This window comes from Ciona robusta, unplaced genomic scaffold, assembly GCF_009617815.1.
Source record: "Ciona robusta unplaced genomic scaffold, ASM961781v2 AP042743.1".
NCBI lineage: Eukaryota > Metazoa > Chordata > Ascidiacea > Phlebobranchia > Cionidae > Ciona > Ciona robusta.
Genome location: NW_028323122.1, coordinates 140,743 through 163,562, shown reverse-complemented (window position 1 = coordinate 163,562; position 22,820 = coordinate 140,743). Strand labels below are relative to the sequence as shown.

Below are 22,820 nucleotides of genomic sequence, written 5' to 3'. Positions count from 1 at the left end.
TAGATATAACACAGGTGTTCTGTTTCTACACCTTGTGCCAGCTTACGAGTTACCACGTATGTAACTTATTTATCCTCGCATGGCGGGCAACAACAGTTGTTGCAACACAGATGTTTTGTACATATACCTTGTGCTTGCTTATAAGTTACCACGTATGTAACTTATTTATCCTCGCGTGGCGGGGCAACAACAGTCATTATAACACGAGTGTTCTGTTTCATACACCTTATGCGCGCTTACGAGTTACCACGTATGTAACTTATTTATCCTCGCATAGCGTGGCAACGACAGTAGATATAACACAGGTGTTCTGTTTCATACACCTTGTGCCAGCTTACGAGTTACGACGTATGTAACTTATTTATCCTCGCATAGCGGGGAATCGACAGTTGTTATAACATGGATGTTCTGCTTCATACACCTCGTGCTAGCTTACAAGTTACCACGTATGTAACTAATTTATCCTTGCAGGGTAACGACAGTCGTTGTAACACGGGTGTTCTGTTTCATACACCTCGTGCTCGCTTACGAGTTACCACGTATGTAACTTGTTTAACCTCGCATGGCGGGGAATTGACAGTCGTTATAACACGGATGTTCTGCTTCATCCACCTCGTGCTCGCTTACAAGTTACCACGTATGTAACTAATTTATTCTCGCATAGCAGGGCAACGACTGTTGTTGCAACACGGGTGTTCTGTTTCATACACCTCGTGCTCGATTACAAGTTACCACATATGTAACTTATTTATTCTCGCATAGCAGGGCAACGACAGTTGTTGCAACACGGGTGTTCTGTTTCATACACCTCGTGCTCGATTACCAGTTACCACGTATGTAACTTATTTATCCTCGCATAGCGTGGCAACAACAGTTGTTATAACACAGGTGTTCTGTTTTATACACCTCGTGCCCGCTTACAAGTTACCACGTATGTAACTTGTTTATCCTCGCATAGCGTGGCAACGACAGTTGTTATAACACAGGTGTTCTGTTTTATACACCTCGTGCCCGCTTACAAGTTACCACGTATGTAACTTGTTTATCCTCGCATGGCAGGCAACGACAGTAGTTATAACACAGGTGTTCTGTTTCATACACCTCGTGCTCGCTTACAAGTTACCACAAATGTAACTTATTTATCCTTGCTTGGTGGAGCAACGACAGTCATTATAACACGAGTGTTCTGTTTCATACACCTCGTGCCAGCTAACAAGTTACCACGTATGTAACTAATTTATCCTCGCATGGCGGGCAACGACAGTTGTTGCAACACAGATGTTTTGTACATATACCTTGTGCTTGCTTGCAAGTTACCACGTATGTAACTTATTTATCCTCACGTGGCGGGGCAACAACAGTCATTATAACACGAGTGTTCTGTTTCATACACCTTGTGCGCGCTTACGAATTACCACGTATGTAACTTATTTATCCTCGCATAGCGTGGCAACGACAGTAGATATAACACAGGTGTTCTGTTTCTACACCTTGTGCCAGCTTACGAGTTACCACGTATGTAACTTATTTATCCTGGCATGGCGGGCAACGACAGTTGTTGCAACTAGGGATGGGCCGAATCGAATCCGAATATTCGGCGTTGTTCGACGCATTTTTAGGTATTCGATCGAATCCGAATACTTTCTATTGCCCACGAAATGCCACACACACTACTGAATTCGCCAAAACAGTAATTTCGTGATCGTCTGAATATAAAAAATCTTGATTTTACAACCAACAATTACGCGGGTTTCACATTAGAGTTTATAACGTAACTCAGTTCACACAAATTTCGTTCGAATTTACTCTAGGAAATTAACGAATCGCAGCGCCTACGAACTACTGAGTGGCCTATGTTTCCGCGTATGATTTGGTAATTAAAAGCGAAAAATCGTAAAACTGTTTTTATTTTAATATTGCAAAATCTTCTGTAACAGTTATAAATAAATGTTGTTTAAATTTTGTTAACTTGAATTAACCAGTAGCAGTAGTTAATTCTACATCTCGTAACAGTGCAATTCACGAAACTCGTAGTTTTGTGCGGTCTCTTTAATTGTGAACCACGTGTTCGTTTGATCGGAAACCACGTGTTTTGTGGAATTTTTATTAACGCGCCTTCAGACTAAAACCGAAAGTGTTCGCGTGCGCCTTTTCTCCTTATGACGTCATTAGCTTTCGGACCCCGCCTATTCTTTATGGCGCACTCTCAGAAGCTTAGCTTTATACAATGTCCGATTCCAGATATTTAAAAATTAACGAAACCATTACAATTTATAAATTTTACAATCCTGGCTACAGGTAAAATACGATAAAACAAAATATGAATTAAATTCTACCGTATTCATAACGAAAAATCTACTCATCAATACAACGTTTTACCTTTGTACTTATGGATCCTATAATGGTGTAGAAATCGAGTAAAACTTTAATTGCATGTGGCCAATAGCCGGTGCGCCGCGTTTTATATGCACTCGGCCGGCGTTGATTGACAGGTTTTTAATTAATTTCTCGGCTCGCAGATAACGCTACGATAGAACGATACCAATAGAAACGACGCTGGATATGCACCGGTTATACAATTTCATTTGTTTCACCACAGTAAATTAGTTGAATGACGTCATCGAATATTCGGATTCGATCGAATATTAGACCCTAGATATTCGGATTCGCCGAATCCGAATAGTTTGGATCTTAGCCCATCCCTAGTTGCAACACAGATGTTTTGTACATATACCTTGTGCCCGCTTACGAGTTACCACGTATGTAACTTATTTATCCTCGCATAGCGTGGCAACGACAGTAGACATAACACAGGTGTTCTGTTTCATACACCTTGTGCCCGCTTACAAGTTACCACGTATGTAACTTATTTATCCTCGCATAGCGTGGCAACGACAGTAGATATAACACAGGTGTTCTGTTTCATACACCTTGTGCCCGCTTACAAGTTACCACGTATGTAACTTATTTATCCTCGCATGGCGGGGCAACGACAGTCGTTATAACACAGGTGTTCTGTTCCATACACCTCATGCCTGCTTACGAGTTACCACGTATGTAACTTATTTATCCTCGCATAGCGGGGAATCGACAGTTGTTATAACACAGGTGTTCTGTTTCATACACCTTGTGCCCGCTTACAAGTTACCACGTATGTAGCTTATTTATCCTCGCATGGTGGGGCAACGACAGTCGTTGTAACACGGGTGTTCTGTTTCATACACCTCGTGCTCGCTTTCAAGTTACCACGTATGTAACTTATTTATCCTCGCATAGTGTGGCAACAACATTCGTTATAACACGGATGTTCTGCTTCATACACCTTGTGCCCGCTTACAAGTTACCACGTATGTAGCTTATTTATCCTTGCATGGTGGGCAACGACAGTCGTTGTAACACGGGTGTTCTGTTTCATACACCTTGTGCCCGCTTACAAGTTACCACGTATGTAACTTATTTATTCTCGCATAGCAGGGCAACGACAGTTGTTGCAGCACGGGTGTTCTGTTTCATACACCTCGTGCTCGATTACAAGTTACCACATATGTAACTTATTTATCCTCGTATGGCGGGGCAACAACGATCGTTATAACACGGGTGTTCTGTTTCATACACCTCGTGCTCGCTTACGAGTTACCACGTATGTAACTTGTTTATCCTCGCATGGCGGGGAAACGACAGTCGTTATAACACGGGTGTTCTGCTTCATACACCTCGTGCTCGCTTACAAGTTACCAAGTATGTAACTAATTTATTCTCGCGTAGCAGGGCAACGACAGTTGTTGCAGCATGGGTGTTCTGTTTCATACACCTCGTGCTCGATTACAAGTTACCACATATGTAACTTATTTATCCTCGTATGGCGGGGCAACAACGGTCGTTATAACACGGGTGTTCTGTTTCATACACCTCGTGCTCGCTTACGAGTTACCACGTATGTAACTTGTTTATCCTCGCATGGCGGGGCAACAACAGTCGTTATAACACAGGTGTTCTGTTTCATACACCTCATGCCCGCTTACAAGTTATCACGTATGTAACTAATTTATCCTGGCATAGCGGGGAACGACAGTTGTTATAACACAGGTGTTCTGTTTCATACACCTCGTGCCAGCTTACGAGTTACCACATATGTAACTTATTTATCCTCGCATGGCGGGGCAACAACAGTCATTATAACACGAGTGTTCTGTTTCATACACCTCGTACCCGCTTACCAGTTACCACGTATGTAACTTATTTATCCTCGCATGGCAGGGCAACAACAGTAGATATAACACAGGTGTTCTGTTTCTACACCTTGTGCCAGCTTACGAGTTACCACGTATGTAACTTATTTATCCTCGTATAGCGTGGCAACGACAGTAGATATAACACAGGTGTTCTGTTTCTACACCTTGTGCCAGCTTACGAGTTACCATGCATGTAACTTATTTATCCTCGCATAGCGTGGCAACGACAGTAGATATAACACAGGTGTTCTGTTTCTACACCTTGTGCCAGCTTACGAGTTACCACGTATGTAACTTATTTATCCTCGTATAGCGTGGCAACGACAGTAGATATAACACAGGTGTTCTGTTTCTACACCTTGTGCTCGCTTACGAGTTACCACGTATGTAACTTGTTTAACCTCGCATGGCGGGGAAACGACAGTCGTTATAACACGGATGTTCTGCTTCATACACCTCGTGCTCGCTTACAAGTTACCACGTATGTAACTAATTTATTCTCGCATAGCAGGGCAACGACAGTTGTTGCAACACGGGTGTTCTGTTTCATACACCTCGTGCACGATTACAAGTTACCACATATGTAACTTATTTATCCTCGTATGGCGGGGCAACAACAGTCATTATAACACGAGTGTTCTGTTTCATACACCTCGTACCCGCTTACCAGTTACCACGTATGTAACTTATTTATCCTCGCATGGCAGGGCAACGAGAGTAGATATAACACAGGTGTTCTGTTTCTACACCTTGTGCCAGCTTACGAGTTACCAAGTATGTAACTTATTTATCCTTGCATAGCGTGGCAACGACAGTAGATATAACACAGGTGTTCTGTTTTATACGCCTCGTGCCAGCTTACAAGTTACCACGTATGTAACTTGTTTATCCTCGCATGGCGGGCAACGACAGTAGTTATAACACAGGTGTTCTGTTTCATACACCTCGTGCTCGCTTACAAGTTACCACGTATGTAACTTATTTATCCTTGCATAGCGTGGCAACGACAGTTGTTATAAAACAGGTGTTCTGTTTTATACACCTCGTGCCAGCTTACAAGTTACCACGTATGTAACTTGTTTATCCTCGCATGGCAGGCAACGACAGTAGTTATAACACAGGTGTTCTGTTTCATACACCTCGTGTTCGTTTACAAGTTACCACGTATGTAACTTATTTATCCTCGCGTGGCGGGCAACACAGTCGTTATAACACGGGTGTTCTGTTTCATACACCTCGTGCCAGCTTACAAGTTACCACGTATGTAACTAATTTATCCTTGCATGGGGGGCAACGACAGTTGTTGCAACACAGATGTTTTGTACATACACCTCGTGCCCGCTTACAAGTTACCACGTATGTAACTTATTTATCCTCGCTTGGTGGAGCAACGACAGTTGTTATAACACGGGTGTTCTGTTTCATACACCTTGTGTCTGCTTACAAGTTTACTGTTAAGTGTTTTGCCCAAAAACACATACACCCGCAATGGTAGCAGCGATGAGCCTTGAACTGGCAACCTCTGGGCTAGATGCAGGTTGCACTAATATCTTGTTGTTATCACAGCAAATTATCGATAAGGAAATATGCATGGTGCCCGAATGTTTGATGGCTAAGGTTGCGGTTGATGTTGAAGGAAAATGGAACGCCGTGTCGGGGGTGGAGGAATTGTCGTATATTTGTCAAGCTGGTATGTATGCTGGTGTATTGTGATGGTTTAACTGCCATGTTTTTATTGATTTTTTTTACTCTAGTATTTTTACCCATAGCGTGTTTTACCGACTGTTGTTTTAGCGGTTGAGTGTGCTCCGAGCACAGATATTTAATATATAAATGTTATCTAAACAAGTTCATGCAAAGTTGCCAGCTGGTGCAGCGCGGATGGGACTTAATGGTGTCGTGGACTTTTCCCCGGACCGCGAAAAAACTTTGCATGAACATATTTAGATAATATTTATATATTAAATATCTTTGCTCGGAGCACACTCAACTGCTTCATTGTTTGGCTGCTAATTCCCTTCGTTGTTTTATTTAATCTGATCTTCCTATTCGAAGATATAAATAACGTAACAGCATACCATACATTGTAAACAACACCATCCACATATTTCACCAACAGAACCTGAATGTTATCGTGGTGTTGGTGTCGATTATATTGGTGGTTGGAACATTACAATGGGTGGCGTGTGCAAGGCATGGGACGATCATATTGATGAAAATGTTGCCGAACATAACTATTGTCGGAACCCTACAAGGTGGGTTGTGGTGTAACAATGGTGTATTCACTTGTAACAATGGTGTATTCACTTGTAACAATGGTGTATTCACTTGTAACAATGGTGTATTCACTTGTAACAATGGTGTATTCACTTGTAACAATGGTGTATTCACTTGTAACAATGGTGTATTCACTTGTAACAATGGTGTATTCACTTGTAACAATGGTGTATTCACTTGTAACAATGGTGTATTCACTTGTAACAATGGTGTATTCACTTGTAACAATGGTGTATTCACCTGTAACAATGGTGTATTCACTTGTAACAATGGGGGGGATAACAACTGTTGCTTGGTTAATGTTGTGTCTATTACACACACACATTTTTATACAAAATATGTTTCCATCGCACTCCAATATTTGGGTCGATCGTCTTTAAACCTGACTACCAATGTACGTGTCGTGTCTTTGCGCAAACTTTTGTTTTTATTGGAAATTTAACTTTAACATAAATGGCTTGTTGTTTGTCTGCTTGGTGTGCGACCGCGCTTATTTTTTTCAATATAAATATGTTTTAACTGTAGTCGTAACACTTGTCGTTTTATTGCTATATCATTTTTGGTTTAATTATTCTTTAATCTTCACTACTGTATTTGAAGAGACAAATAAAGTTAAATTAAAATAAAGTTAAATTAAAATAAAGTTAAATTAAAATAAAGTTAAATTAAAATAAAGTTAAATTAAAATAAAGTTAAATTAAAATAAAGTTAAATTAAAATAAAGTTAAATTAAAGTAAAATTAAAATAAAGTAAAGTTAAATTAAAATAAAGTTAAATTAAAATAAAGTTAAATTAAAATAAAGGTAAATTAAAGTAAAGTTAATATTATCATTAGTTCAATCCATGGGCCGTGGTGTTATATTGATGAAGCTTCAACTGCAAGACTTACGTGCCCGATACCTAAGTGTCGTGAGTATATTGTTACTATGTTGAAGGTATATTGTTTCTATGTTGTAAGTATATTGTTTCTATGTTGAAAGTATATTGTTTCTATGTTGTAATCTTGTTTAAGTTATCGTGTATTTTATGTTTGGTTTTTATGTTTATTGTGCAAAACATAATAACCATAAAAACTCACATGCAGCGTATGAATATCGACGTCACTTGATCTTTATTTTATATCGTAATGTTCTAATAATATGATTATGACATCACAGACCTAACTTGCGTTGGAGTTCCGATAAGTTTGTTCCACACGGAGGCAGTAAAGCATGAGTACTCGGCAACTGTGCATGGGTTCGAGTTCCGTAGTAGGGTAACCACCCAATGTCATAGGGGGTACTGGGTGAGTAGGGGAACCACCAGACATACATCTGACTGCTTGCATGGGGTTTGGAGGCCCGACCCTGCTGCTTGTAAAGGTGGGTTGTGGGTTGGGGTTGGTAGGGGTTTGGGGGGGTTGGTTTATAACAATGGATGAAAAGAGGGGTTTATTGGAAACATGTTTGAAACTTTCCACTGGTTGCTGCGTTTACGGCAAACATGGCGGGTTTCAAACTTTTGAAACTTGCCATGTTTTTATTGGGTGTGCCAATGTTTGTTTTATTGGCAATTTTAATATTTAAGGTAAGTTGTATGATTCTGTGACACTGATTGTTGTTGTTGATGATCTCTATGTTAAATATCGATCACAGTCGTCAGTTGCTCCACCGTTGGCTTCACCGTCGGTCACGCTTCACTTGTCACATCCACATCATCAATATTCGGCCAAACATCGGTATACCGGTGCAACGGGGAACGACTGGCTGGGCCCGGGAAGTTGTCAGGTGGGTTGTGTTAGCGAGTTTTAACAACTGTCATTTTGCTGCTAATTCTCTTTTTTCTTCGTTGTTTTAAATAATTATTCTAGATAGATCTTTGCTGTCGTATTTAAAAAGGTAAATATTACGCAACAATAATACTCACCACGCAAAATAAGTCACTTTCAATTCAAATATGTTTCATTAGTTAAATATCGTTGCAATGAGTTTGGGGGTTGGGATAAAGACCGGAACCAGGAGTCGTCATGCACGCTGCCGTGCGACGAGGGGTGGAAGCAGTTCCGACAATATTGCCACAAAATAAATGAAACAAAATTAAACTTTGATAAAGCTTTGACTGCTTGTCGACAAAATGTAAGTTTGTTGTTTAGGATGGGATTGATTTGTCCTCGCCATCGCGGGGTAACGACAGTCGTTATAACACTGGTGTTCTGTTTCATACACCTCGTGCCGGCTTACGAGTTACCGCGTATGTAACTTTGTGGGTGATTGTTTTTACGCATGGCTGACAACTTGTACAACCCTATAATTACTATATATTGCCCAAGGTACCCCACAATCATTTCACTTTGCGTGATTGTTTGTTTATTTGATTCTAGTTTTAATATATTTTTCCAGAACGCAACATTAGCCGACTTGGAAGACAAAGTTGATTTTGAATTCTTGAAGCAGCTTGTGGTTGATGCTGGTGTCGAATACGGGTCCGATACCTTATATTGGGTCGGTGTGAAACATTTTCCTAAGGAACCACTGCCCAAGGATCCAACATGGAGGGATTACAGGTGGGATGCATGTGTTACGTTGGGGCTGCATGGGTGCCATCTTGCCCCAACTTATGAAACAAAGGTGACGTTATGTTTAACACCCAAGTTCAAATAGCTATCACTGTGATGTTAGGTTTATATATTTAGTAAATAACAATATATTCCTAACTTTATTATATTGGTCAGATCAATCAACATCGACAACGAAGTAGACCTCGAACAAAACAAAGGAGCGAATTACCTTCCGTTCCTACGTACTTCGTTCTATGTCATGCACCACATGCATAACAGATTCACCAAGAAGTTTGATGATATTCTCGCGTATAACTTAAGGTGAATATGATATCTATGTTATATAATAGTGGTCCTGGTCTAATATTTATGAAGTCAGACGATCCTCGTAACCAAATAACCAAATGCTACAAAATATGTGGCAACAAAAACTTAGTTCAACGAACAGTTTGCCATGAGAGGTTTCGCATGAAATGACATCATCGTTCTCCGATTTAAACAGAATGTTTCTGTTCGTTGACAGATGTATGTTCGTTGAACCAAAGCACAAGTTTGTTGCATCGCGCGGTTGCTATGACTACCCGAAGCGTAAGATGTTGTGGAGATGGGTGACGCCTTATCATCTGTTTAATGAAGCGCAGGAGTTGTGTTTAACAGGTGGGTGGGTTGTGTTTAACAGGTGGGTGGGTTGTGTTTAACAGGTGGGTGGGTTGTGTTTAACAGGTGGGTGGGTTGTGTTTGACAGGTGGGTGTGTTGTGTTTAACAGGTGGGCGGGTTGTGTTTAACAGGTGGGTGGGTTGTGTTTAACAGGTGGGCGGGTTGTGTTTGACAAGTGGGTGGGTTGTGTTTAACAGGTGGGCGGGTTGTGTTTAACAGGTGGGTGGGTTGTGTTTAACAGGTGGGTGGGTTGTGTTTAACAGGTGGGTGGGTTGTGTTTAACAGGTGGGTGGGTTGTGTTTAACAGGTGGGTGGGTTGTGTTTAACAGGTGGGTGGGTTGTGTTTAACAGGTGGGTGGGTTGTGTTTAACAGGTGGGTGGGTTGTGTTTAACAGGTGGGTGGGTTGTGTTTAACAGGTGGGTGGGTTGTGTTTAACAGGTGGGTGGGTTGTGTTTAACAGGTGGGTGTGTTGTGTTTAACAGGTGGGCGGGTTGTGTTTAACAGGTGGGTGGGTTGTGTTTAACAGGTGGGCGGGTTGTGTTTGACAAGTGGGTGGGTTGTGTTTAACAGGTGGGCGGGTTGTGTTTAACAGGTGGGTGGGTTGTGTTTAACAGGTGGGTGGGTTGTGTTTAACAGGTGGGTGGGTTGTGTTTAACAGGTGGGTGGGTTGTGTTTAACAGGTGGGTGGGTTGTGTTTAACAGGTGGGTGGGTTGTGTTTAACAGGTGGGTGGGTTGTGTTTGACAGGTGGGTGGGTTGTGTTTAACAGGTGGGTGGGTTGTGTTTAACAGGTGGGTGGGTTGTGTTTAACAGGTGGGTGTGTTGTGTTTAACAGGTGGGCGGGTTGTGTTTAACAGGTGGGTGGGTTGTGTTTAACAGGTGGGCGGGTTGTGTTTAACAGGTGGGTGGGTTGTGTTTAACAGGTGGGCGGGTTGTGTTTAACAGGTGGGTGGGTTGTGTTTAACAGGTGGGCGGGTTGTGTTTAACAGGTGGGTGGGTTGTGTTTAACAGGTGGGTGGGTTGTGTTTAACAGGTGGGTGGGTTGTGTTTAACAGGTGGGTGGGTTGTGTTTAACAGGTGGGTGGGTTGTGTTTAACAGGTGGGTGGGTTGTGTTTAACAGGTGGGTGGGTTGTGTTTAACAGGTGGGTGGGTTGTGTTTAACAGGTGGGTGGGTTGTGTTTAACAGGTGGGCGGGTTGTGTTTAACAGGTGGGCGGGTTGTGTTTAACAGGTGGGTGGGTTGTGTTTGACAAGTGGGTGGGTTGTGTTTGACAAGTGGGTGGGTTGTGTTTAACAGGTGGGCGGGTTGTGTTTAACAGGTGGGTGGGTTGTGTTTAACAGGTGGGTGGGTTGTGTTTAACAGGTGGGTGGGTTGTGTTTAACAGGTGGGTGGGTTGTGTTTAACAGGTGGGTGGGTTGTGTTTAACAGGTGGGTGGGTTGTGTTTAACAGGTGGGTGGGTTGTGTTTAACAGGTGGGTGGGTTGTGTTTAACAGGTGGGTGGGTTGTGTTTAACAGGTGGGTGGGTTGTGTTTAACAGGTGGGTGGGTTGTGTTTAACAGGTGGGTGGGTTGTGTTTAACAGGTGGGTGGGTTGTGTTTAACAGGTGGGTGGGTTGTGTTTAACAGGTGGGTGGGTTGTGTTTAACAGGTGGGCGGGTTGTGTTTGACAAGTGGGTGGGTTGTGTTTAACAGGTGGGCGGGTTGTGTTTAACAGGTGGGTGGGTTGTGTTTAACAGGTGGGTGGGTTGTGTTTAACAGGTGGGTGGGTTGTGTTTAACAGGTGGGTGGGTTGTGTTTAACAGGTGGGTGGGTTGTGTTTAACAGGTGGGTGGGTTGTGTTTAACAGGTGGGTGGGTTGTGTTTAACAGGTGGGTGGGTTGTGTTTAACAGGTGGGTGGGTTGTGTTTAACAGGTGGGTGGGTTGTGTTTAACAGGTGGGTGGGTTGTGTTTAACAGGTGGGTGGGTTGTGTTTAACAGGTGGGTGTGTTGTGTTTAACAGGTGGGTGGGTTGTGTTTAACAGGTGGGTGGGTTGTTTGTTAATATGATATCTATGTTTGTAGGTGAGGAAATGACGGGCGACACGAAAGACGACATCAAGAAACCTGTGACGGTAACTAAATGCGATACGTCTAACATGAACCAATACATTGGTTGCCGACGACATAACCATGCCTCGCTCAAGTTGTTGCTGAAAGATGAAAGTTATTTTGTTGATGACGTCACTGAACCATGGGATAAAATACAAATGGGTGGACGGTATGTGTGATGTCATATTATTGTGATGTCATATTATTGTGACATCATTACAGATACTATGGGGGGAATTTTTCAATTTGGGTTTTGAACGAAACATTGTTGGACGTTTGTCATCACACCATGGCTATAACAGGTACGTGGGTTGGAGACGGGGGTGATATTTTTCACTTTTACTCCTTGATTTATGAAGAATAAACTCCACGAAAACAAAGATATCGTAACCAGATTTTTAAATTTATAAATTTTAAATTAAAAGAATACTAAAAAGAGTTTTCGGGAGGCCTTATAACCCCGCTGGCTCTGCAAGTGCGTGTGTGATTGTTGACTTTGTAGGAAACGCGTTCTTACTGTGGGAGGGAATAGAAGCTGTTGGTAAAAGTTACACGTATAGTGAAGCTGAAAGTAAATGTGAGGGGGTTGGAGCAAAGTTGGCAACGGAGGAACAACTCAGGGATAAGATGGAATCTGATGTAAGTTGGGGGTTGTATGTTACCCAACTTTCAAAAAGGGGGTGATATCATATATTTTGCAATCGGATCATAATTGTAACATTGGGATGTTTAGTTCATGAAAGAGGCGACATTGCATGTTTTAGCAACATCAGTTTGACAACTATGTGATATTGTAATACACAGGATATATCATCATGTGCATGCGCATGGGGGGATGGTAATGTCGCTTATTCTGTGATGCGAACAAAGGATCCATTATGTGCTCGTAGTTCCCCTAATGGTGGTGTGAAGAGATGTGATCCAACCCCTTCAAAGGCCGATGCTTGGTGCTATAAAGGTGAGTCATCATTGGTGTGTATGTAAGTGATAACCCTCCCAACCATCTTCTACCTTTGTGTGGTTTCCCTTTCATGTGCGACCTCCTGTGTTTGTTCTTAACATTGGTTGTAAAAACGGGTGTCGAGAACTCCCACTGATTGCGCCCCATACATCCCAGGTGAGGACCGCGATACGTTAAACATTCCGTGGGCGGCCGCATTATGGTTGGATAACTCAACAAGGGAGGGACTCCAAGAGAGAAGTTCCGAGGATGCCACAAAGTTTATTTGCAGGTGGTTGGTTGATAAAAATCAAAGTGTGGATGTTATACCAACAATATTAACTCGTTGTATCTAACAAACTAACAAAAAAGTTTAAGAGGCGACATGTACAAAATTATTTAAGCCAATAATCAACATTTTTCCCAGGAAAGAATCACGATGGCATTGTGCGCGACCTCCGGATTTATACAGAGCTGTATTGAAGGAAAATATTCATTCAAGTTATTCATATTTAGGCTCCACCATGTATCAGTGTGATACCGGGTATTGGTTTAAACGTGGTTTGTTTGCACAGGTGGGTTGGTGGTGTTATCATTGTATATTTACCCCTATCGACCCCCATCGACCCTCGTATTATTGGCAGACGATAACGTGCAACGCTGACCTCATGTGGGAGCCCGACCCCGAGATGCTGGAGTGTACCCGTGAGTATATTGTTTCTATGTTTAATATATTATATCTATGTCTTATATATTGTTTCTATGTTTAATATATTGTTTCTATGTTTAATATATCATATCTATGTCTTATATATTGTTTCTATGTTTAATATATTGTGTCTATGTTTTATATATTATATCTATGTTTAATATATTTTTTCTATGTTTTATATATTGTTTCTATGTTTAATATATTGTTTCTATGTTTAATATATTATATCTATGTTTATTATATTATATTTATGCCACAGTACTTGACTGCCTCCCTCCATCCGAAATAGTAAACGGTCGACTCACGTACGGGTCGCTCGACTACGGACAAAGGGCAAACTATCGTTGCAACCACGGGTTCTGGTTGGCACACAGCTGGTTCACTATAGATGTTGTATGCGGGGATTTTGCTTATTGGACGCCGAGTCCTGGTGGATTGAAGTGCTTGCGTGAGTTGTATACTAACTATGATGTCATAATGTTAACTATGATGTCACGCAGCTGTACAATGCAACCCCCCTCACAGGGTTGAGTTCTCCCACCTTGATATTCACACGCATGCTTATCCAAACAATGCAACATTAACCTGTAACCCTGGTTATTGGTTGGAACCGGGTGTTATAACCATGGACATTACTTGCACTGCTGATGGTGTTTGGAGGCCGGATCCTTACTATATAAGGTGTTGGGGTGAGTTGTTTAATATATACCAAACTTAAGGCTCGTCGCTGCTACCATTATGATCGTATGTGTCCTTGGGCAAGACACTTAGCGGCAATTGCTCCAACCCAGCGGTCACTAATGGGTTGTCCAAATTATCAGCCATATATAAAAAAATGAAAATATCTCTCCAAAAATAATCACCCACAAAGTAACATACGCGGTAACTTGGAAGCGGGCACGAGGTGTATGAAACTGAACACCCGTGTTATAACGACTGTTGTTGCCCCGCCATGCGAGGATAAACAAGTTACATACGTGGTAACTTGCAAGCTGGCACGAGGTGTATGAAACAGAACACCCGTGTTATAACGACTGTTGTTGCCCCGCCATGCGAGGATAAACAAGTTACATACGTGGTAACTTGTAAGCGGACACGAGGTGTATGAAACAGAACACCCGTGTTATAACAACTGTCGTTGCCCCACCATGCGAGGATAAATAATTTACATACGTGGTAACTTGTAAGCGGACACGAGGTGTATGAAACAGAACACCCGTGTTATAACGACTGTCGTTGCCCTGCTATGCGAGGATAAATAAGTTACATACGTGGTAACTCGTAAGCGGTCACGAGGTGTATGAAACAGAACACCCGTGTTATAACGACTGTCGTTGGCCCGCCATGCGAGGATAAACAAGTTGCATTCATTCATTCATGTAACTGTAGTTATGATTATTTGCTGCACCTCCTTCCTTACAGTATTACACAACCCAACCAACATTATTTTCCACAATCTAGAAGTTGTATGCATGCCCCCTAGTGACCAAACGCACGCTGTGTGGAGACATATTAACGAGAAACGTACTGTGATGTCATGTGACCATGGTTACCAATTCCAGCAAATCGCGGGAGGGAACGTAACACACCAGGTGGAGCTAGAGTGCAACCTACAAGGACAATGGGTGCCAGATATTAGCGAGTATATTTGTGAAGGTAATATATATGGTTTCTATGGTTGTATAATGAGGGTACGGGTTCGAAGCCCGATGCAACCATTGTGGGTATATGATCAGAGGGTACGGGTTCGAAGCCCGATGCAACCATTGTGGGTATATGATCAGAGGGTACGGGTTCAAGGCCCGATGTAACCATTGTGGGTATATGATCAGAGGGTACGGGTTCAAGGCCCGATGTAACCATTGTGGGTATATGATCAGAGGGTACGGGTTCGAAGCCCGATGCAACCAATGTGGGTATATGATCAGAGGGTACGGGTTCAAGGCCCGATGTAACCATTGTGGGTATATGATCAGAGGGTACGGGTTCGAAGCCCGATGCAACCAATGTGGGTATATGATCAGAGGGTACGGGTTCGAAGCCCGATGCAACCAATGTGGGTATATGATCAGAGGGTACGGGTTCAAGGCCCGATGTAACCATTGTGGGTATATGATCAGAGGGTACGGGTTCAAGGTCCGATGCAACCATTGTGGGTATATGATCAGAGGGTACGGGTTCAAGGCCCGATGCAACCATTATGGGTATATGATCAGAGGGTACGGGTTCAAGGCCCGATGTAACCATTGTGGGTATATGATCAGAGGGTACGGGTTCAAGGCCCGATGCAACCATTATGGGTATATGATCAGAGGGTACGGGTTCAAGGCCCGATGCAACCATTGTGGGTATATGATCAGAGGGTACGGGTTCAAGGCCCGATGCAACCATTATGGGTATATGATCAGAGGGTACGGGTTCAAGGCCCGATGCAACCATTATGGGTATATGATCAGAGGGTACGGGTTCAAGGCCCGATGTAACCATTGTGGGTATATGATCAGAGGGTACGGGTTCAAGGCCCGATGTAACCATTGTGGGTATATGATCAGAGGGTACGGGTTCAAGGCCCGATGTAACCATTGCGGGTATATGATCAGAGGGTACGGGTTCAAGGCCCGATGTAACCATTGTTGGTATATGATCAGAGGGTGTAGCGGCGCCCGATCAGCGGCGCCCGATCTTCAACCAAGATTGGTGCCTCTTCTCTCGTCAGTCTTTTGTAAGGTTACTGAATCTTTATTGACACGTAACTGAAAAATGCAGTTATACATAAATACTCAAATACTCAAATACGAATTATAGAGCAAAAACACAGAAACATACCTTTAATTTTGGACTTATACATTTTCCAACTGCGTCTAGCCCATTACATTTTATAATGAATAATTTAAAACAACTCAGACTGCAGGAAAAGAAAAAGGCAGGAGGACACGTATACAACTATTTAACGAAAACATATAAACCAAACCGAGAAATAAACACAAAATGGCAACACTGGCGCCGAAACGCGCTGCTTAATAATTGTTAGATTACGCAACCTGGCGCTCGCCAGTTACATGGCTTCCCAAAAATGTTATACAATTTCACAATATTGTTTAAATCTTTTAGTTCTATTAGCTTATTATAGCATGTAAAGCACTTCTGAAACTATTCAACGATTAAATTAAACGAGTAATACGTCATGGAATATGTACAAGTTCTAGTGGCTCTCCGTTGGGGAATCGTCCCGCTGCGAGTTCTTTAAAAGACGTACTAGTTTATGAATGGGGCGAAGTATGATGCTCGGCGGTTTTGTACTCTTGCCATACTTGTCTCGTTGGTCATCTGCTACCAAAATCGTACATGTCGAACCAGTTTATCTTCGCTGTGGAAAATCTCCAACACTCGTCCCATCTTCCATTTATTTCGTGGAGAGTTCGGTTCGTCCAGTAGTACGACGTCGTTAACTGAAATGTCGTTCTTTGTTTGCACCCACTTTTGCCTTGGCTGAAGTGACAGTAGAAATTCTTTCCTCCAGCGTGACCAAAACTCTATTGGTTCAGGTAATTGGTTCAGGAGCTCCGGGATCATTCAGAATCAGTGGCAAGGGGTCTCGAATTCACAACGTTCTCGACTTCGACCATGACGGTGCGAAGAGCTGCGTCATCTGATTGTTGTGAGTTCTGCAAAAGTAAGGGTTGTAAAACGTTTCTGGCAGTTCGAATTTGCCTTTCCCATACACCGCCCATATGACTAGAATGGGGCGGGTTGAATTTAAAGTCGATCCAATCACAGCTCGACTCCAGAAGGAAGGTCGAGATTGTCTCAGAGTTTAATTCTCTCGCCGCCTTTTGTAGTTCGTTGAATGTCCTCACCAAATTTGTGCCACAGTCGGATCTAATTTGAGCCACCGGGCCACGACGAGCTAAAAATCTGCGTAGAGCGTTGATAAAAGAACTGGTATCCAGTGAATTTGCAATTTCTATGTGAATTGCCCGAGATGCCATGCACGTGAACAACACACCATAACGTTTTAACACAGACCGCCTTTCCTTAGCGTAAAACGGACCAAACAAATCAACAGCACAATATAAAAAGGGGGCTACGTCTATTACTCTATCCCTCGGAAGGTTTGCCATTTTTTGTGTTTCGGTCGGCCTTCGTATTTTTCGACACACGACACACGTATTTATGTAGCTTCTAATTGCTGTCGAACCTCCAATCACCCACCAACCACTTTGTCGAATGTCGTTGTGAGTAATTCCTCGACCCATGTGGTTCATCCTTTCATGGTGCCATCGAATTATTAGTTCGGTGATGTGGGACTTCTGCGGTAATATACGAGGGTTTTTTACTTTAATACTTACATTGGCATGGATTAATCGTCCACCAACTCGCAATACACCTTCGGTATCAACAAATGGGTTCAACCGAAATAAATTATTACTGCGTTTCAAAGTTTTGCTGTTTTTGTCGCACTCCAACGTCTTACTCAGAGTTTCGATTTCGGAACTAAAATGTTCTCTCTGCAAACAAAGAATAATTAAACGCTCAGCACGTTCCATGAGATGGCAATTAACTCGTGAGCTGAGGGGTAGGTCTACTTTCCGCAATCTGTCTCGTAACATCATACAATTCGCCAACGCCCTTTTTGCACGAAAAAATGAAGAAAACCTATTTAATCTAGATAAATCGAACAAAAAACCTGCTTGCATTTCATCAGCACGGGCTTTCAACACCTTACTTTTCTTCGTCTCTGATTGAAGCAGTTTCTCCACGTCTTGTGTTAAAGTGAAATTTCCGTCATTCACGGTTAAATTTTGATCCCACAGAAAGTTCGGTCCATAAAGCCACACCGAATCGTCTTTAAGTAAATGGGAAGATGACACACCCCGACTCGCTAGGTCTGCTGGATTTTCTTTTCCGCAGATATGAAACCAATACTCTGGCTTCGATACATCTCTGATTTTCTGGATTCTGTTGGCAACGAAAATCTGAAATCACTTTGCATCATTATTTAAGTAACCGAGCACTACCTGACTATCCACCCAAAAGAATTCCTTGTAGCATTCGTAACTTAGGTGCTTTCGAAGGTAGGCGCTCATTTGGGCAGATACAACAGCTGCGGTTAATTCTAGTCGTGGAATCGTGATAGGTTTTAAAGGGACTACTCTTGATTTACCGATAATAAAGGAACAATGGACCTCACCATTTTCATTTATAAGACGTAAGTAAGAACACTGTCCATACCCTTTCTCGCTGGCGTCCGAAAAATGATGCACTTCTACGGTCTTCAAATCTCCGAATCCTTCCGGCTTAAAGCAACGCTTTACCTTAAGTTGATCCAGTTCTAGAATGTCCTTTTTCCATAGGTTCCAGCGCTCTTGGATGTCGGGTGGCACAGGGTCATCCCAATCTAGCTTCCCTCTGCACATATACTGCAGGATTCGCTTTCCTTCCAGTATCACTGGACATAAAAATGACATTGGGTCATATATTGAACAAATTGTTGCTAGCATGTTTCGTCTCGTACATGGTTCGTCTTTAAGTTCAATCCTGAAAATAAAAGAATCGTTTTGTACACACCACATTAAACCTAAAACGCGTTCCATCGGGAGTTCTCTGCAATTAACGTCAAAATATTTTAACCCTTCCGCACGATCTGCAGATGGAATCTGCAATACAACTTCGGGCTTGTTACAAACAAATTTGTGCAGCCTCAATCCTGCTCTTGCACACAGTAATTGACTGCGTTTGATGATTGACAACGCGTTATCTACAGTAGGCACTGATAACAAGCCATCATCAACATAGAAGTTCTGACGAACGAAATCTGCCACATCTTGCCCAAAAATGTCCTCACCATCGTCTGCCGCTTGCTTTAAACCGTAATTTGCGACGCCCGGTGAGCTTTTGGCGCCAAACAAATGAACTTTCATCCGGTACTCTAATATTTCTTGAAACGAGTCGTCCTTCCACCACAGAAATCTCAAGAAATCCCGATCTTGTTTTCTTACAAAGAACTGATGAAACATTGACTCGATATCTGTCATCAAGGCAACTTCTTCTTTCCTGAATCGGGTAAGAACACCTACAAGGTTGTTTGTTAAGTCGGGTCCCTGAAGCAGATGATCGTTTAAACTTGAACCGGCAAATTGTGCAGAACAATCGAAGACCACCCTGATCTTCCCTGGTTTTTTACTCCCCTATGCGGCACGTAATTTACTCTGCCAGGCTGACCCGTTAAATCTTTGTCATCAATTGTTTCAGAGCAATCTTTTAGGATACGGGACATAAATACTTTATAATCCTCTTTATTTAGGAATATTTAGGATTTCTTATGAACCGGCGTCTTAGTTGAAACAATCGCTTAAGTGCGAGTGGGCGGTTGTTCGGTAGCTTTAACTCAGCACTCCTTAGTGGTAGCGGCATTTCGTAGTGATCGTCTTTTCGACGTACGGTATGAATATTTAACAAGTCCACAAACATTTTATCTTCCCGTGACATTGGATTGCTCTTATCGTTTTCGATAAAGTCGTTTTCTAGGATTTTGCAAACTGAGTTTGGATTCAGTATCTCTTTAGCTTGGTGCGTTAAAGGAAATTTACTTGAACCGCATACACTTGACACCGTTCGATGTACTACAGCTCCACGAACATCAGAATGATCTTTACAAACAACACCGACGATACCCCAGCCTAGTAGCGACTTTTGTGCGTAAGGCTCATCTTCATTGCCGCACACTATTTGCCTTGGCCGTATCGCACTTGGAACATTGCTACCAATCAGCAACCCTACTTCCACGTTAGGTTTAAACGGGGTTAATTCTTCCGCGATCGTTTTAAGATGAGGCCATTGCTTTGCTACTTCCGGTCGCGGTACTTGACTTGCATTGAACGGAATGGTGGGTCGGGAGTACAGCGAAGATACGGGTATCATCGACTGCCTATCGAAACTCAACACTTCTATGTTTCGAATACGTTCACAAGATGTCGCGACGCTTTGACCTTGTATCGTAGATATACTGAGATGCGTTTCTACTCCGGGCAACTTGAGGTCACGTTGTAGAGCTTCCGACATAAAACATTTATTTGACTGATCGTCTAGTATACAATACGACAACATTTCTTGACCAGGGTTGTCTGCCGCCCTTACCCACACAGGTACTATCATAGCGTTATCGCAACCAACCATCACGCCAACATTCTCACAAACACTAGTGCATCGTGATGTTGTCGCAGGGGCGCGTGTTTTCCATTCTATATGCAAGACCGTCAGGTGCTTCTTTTTGCAAATTTTACACACGACTCTATTCTTGCAATAACGTGCCGAATGCGCAGCGCTAGAACCACAGCTGAAGCATAACCCCTTAAAACGTAAGAAGGACATTTTATCCTCACGGGACAATGTTTCGAACGTAGTACAGTTGTCTATATGATGCTTCGACTTGCAATAACTACATTGTGGAGAGCGACTCATACTTTCGTTAACTTGAGCGTGTAAGGATTTATACATGTGTCCTCTGGAAAGAGGCTGTACGTTCGGGTATCGGTTATTAGTTTGTCGGTTAGACGAAAGGTCTTGCAGGCAATCGAAAAAGTACTTTATTACTTTCTTGTCGAAAATTCAACACTCCCAAGCTGTGAATTGTTGTTTTGGCTGCCCTGACTTGCATAAGAAAATCAGCGTAATTTCGCAGTCTTTTCGGATCTCTGGTTAAGATTTTAGGCCACGAACTTAGCCTGTCGTAAAATGCTTTTCCGATAACGCTGTCGTTCCCATAGCGCTGTTTAAGCCTAGTTTTAGCTTCGAAGTAAGCATCGTCGGATTGGAGCAAAAGATATCCTTCTACTAACGATTTTGGTTCGCCCACCAAATATTGGCTTAAGACAGCGGTTCCCAAAGTATGGGTCGCGACCCAAACATGGGTCGCACAGGGTTGTAGAATGGGTCGCGCCAAGGTGATGATTCAAATTTATTAAAACGAGTTTTTTTCTTTTTAAGCGTTCGGGTTAGGTTTGCGCTGTAGTTCAGCCTTATATTTACCATGTTTTTCTTAGCCAGGTGGGCTGTTTGTTACGAAATAGTAGGCATTCACACGTGGATTCATTGCATCATAATAGCGATTGTTTAACCTGGCAATTAATTACGACATAATAGCAATTCACACGTCGAATATTTGCGTCATAATAGGGATTGACACGTAAATCATTAGGCATGTAGGAGGTTTAAAGCAGGCTTGAATGTTAAAGAGGCACATGCATCGTATTTTAGCCTTTTTTTCAATAATACATTGAAAGATCCACACAAACAGTTGAAGATTTAAAAAACTCGGGCGTTTGTGTCGATAAATAACTTTGAAAATGTGCGAAATCGTGCTGCGTAACCGTATTTTCCACACGAGCCGTTATGAATTAAACAGAGGTTAGATTATTACGTCATAGAATGCGTATTGTTACGTTTGATCTACGTTACAGATTACATAATTTGTTAGGGTTTATTGGCTGGGAATTAGGGGTTTAAGTTTTTTACTGCCATAAAACAGTACGAAAACAAGTCTATAACGTCCCTTAACTTACGTAATACATCACTATTGTGACAGAACATAATACTATTGTAACGTAATAAATCGTTAACCTTATACGCAAGTCAAGCGAATTACGCTGCCGCAGCATGTTTATCGCGCATTTTCAAAGTTAATTTGAACATTTTGAACCCAAAATTTTAGGTGGCCACCAGCTAAAGGATTGAGGTCGTGAGATGTTTATAAAACTCTGATTTGGGTCGCGCTAAAAAAACTTTGGGAACCACTGGCTTAAGAGATTCAACTTATGCGCTGTACATGTGGACCGCTGTTCAACCAAAGCGTTAAAGGCGGTTTCCCAAGCTGTTTTAAAACAATTTTAAAACATTGCCGTCAAAAACATCTATTTTGACATCCAGTAAACGGAAGCTCGGTATTAGACTATCCTCGGTATAACGAGAAACCCTATGACCATTCGCGTCACCACGAGTTCCCAACAAAGGTTGCCTCCGGGAGGCGGACAAACGAGAACTCGGTTCCATCTCGTCTGTAATCATATTGGTAGGCTGCTCACGCGCTCTTTGCTCTGTTCGCGTCGCTTCATTTGCTTCTAGACCTCTGTTTTGCCCATCAGCGTTGTTTACCCATTCGCGAACGTTGCCAGAGCCACGGGGAATGCTGCTAAAATTAAGATCGGACTCGTGAATGCCGTAAGGGTTTTCGATCATGGCTGCCTCCAGACATGCACTGGCGCGAGCGCTGTGAGAAGCTATTCGTTTGTTCAAATTTACAATTTCCACCTTATGCTCGCTGCGCAGTTTCGTAACTTCGGCGTTGTGCGCCTCTTTAATAAATGTTAACTCTGATC

General features: G+C 42.4%; 1 protein-coding gene across 1 annotated transcript in view; it reads left to right on the top strand.

Annotated features, from left to right (window-relative positions):
• Nucleotides 1–22,820, top strand: part of LOC149723767 (uncharacterized) — an 86,410-nt gene that overhangs the window by 33,992 nt on the left and 29,598 nt on the right. The window contains exons 27-45 of the mRNA XM_089893485.1: nucleotides 5,799–5,922; nucleotides 6,352–6,487; nucleotides 7,346–7,419; nucleotides 7,668–7,871; nucleotides 8,145–8,276; nucleotides 8,458–8,624; nucleotides 8,889–9,052; nucleotides 9,221–9,367; nucleotides 9,570–9,703; nucleotides 11,768–11,963; nucleotides 12,017–12,096; nucleotides 12,297–12,433; nucleotides 12,599–12,752; nucleotides 12,912–13,026; nucleotides 13,162–13,309; nucleotides 13,379–13,439; nucleotides 13,706–13,894; nucleotides 13,947–14,135; nucleotides 14,908–15,102. Coding sequence (XP_089749611.1) covers nucleotides 5,799–5,922; nucleotides 6,352–6,487; nucleotides 7,346–7,419; nucleotides 7,668–7,871; nucleotides 8,145–8,276; nucleotides 8,458–8,624; nucleotides 8,889–9,052; nucleotides 9,221–9,367; nucleotides 9,570–9,703; nucleotides 11,768–11,963; nucleotides 12,017–12,096; nucleotides 12,297–12,433; nucleotides 12,599–12,752; nucleotides 12,912–13,026; nucleotides 13,162–13,309; nucleotides 13,379–13,439; nucleotides 13,706–13,894; nucleotides 13,947–14,135; nucleotides 14,908–15,102 — 2,746 coding nt within the window. The remainder of the gene's footprint in view (nucleotides 1–5,798; nucleotides 5,923–6,351; nucleotides 6,488–7,345; nucleotides 7,420–7,667; nucleotides 7,872–8,144; nucleotides 8,277–8,457; nucleotides 8,625–8,888; nucleotides 9,053–9,220; nucleotides 9,368–9,569; nucleotides 9,704–11,767; nucleotides 11,964–12,016; nucleotides 12,097–12,296; nucleotides 12,434–12,598; nucleotides 12,753–12,911; nucleotides 13,027–13,161; nucleotides 13,310–13,378; nucleotides 13,440–13,705; nucleotides 13,895–13,946; nucleotides 14,136–14,907; nucleotides 15,103–22,820) is intronic.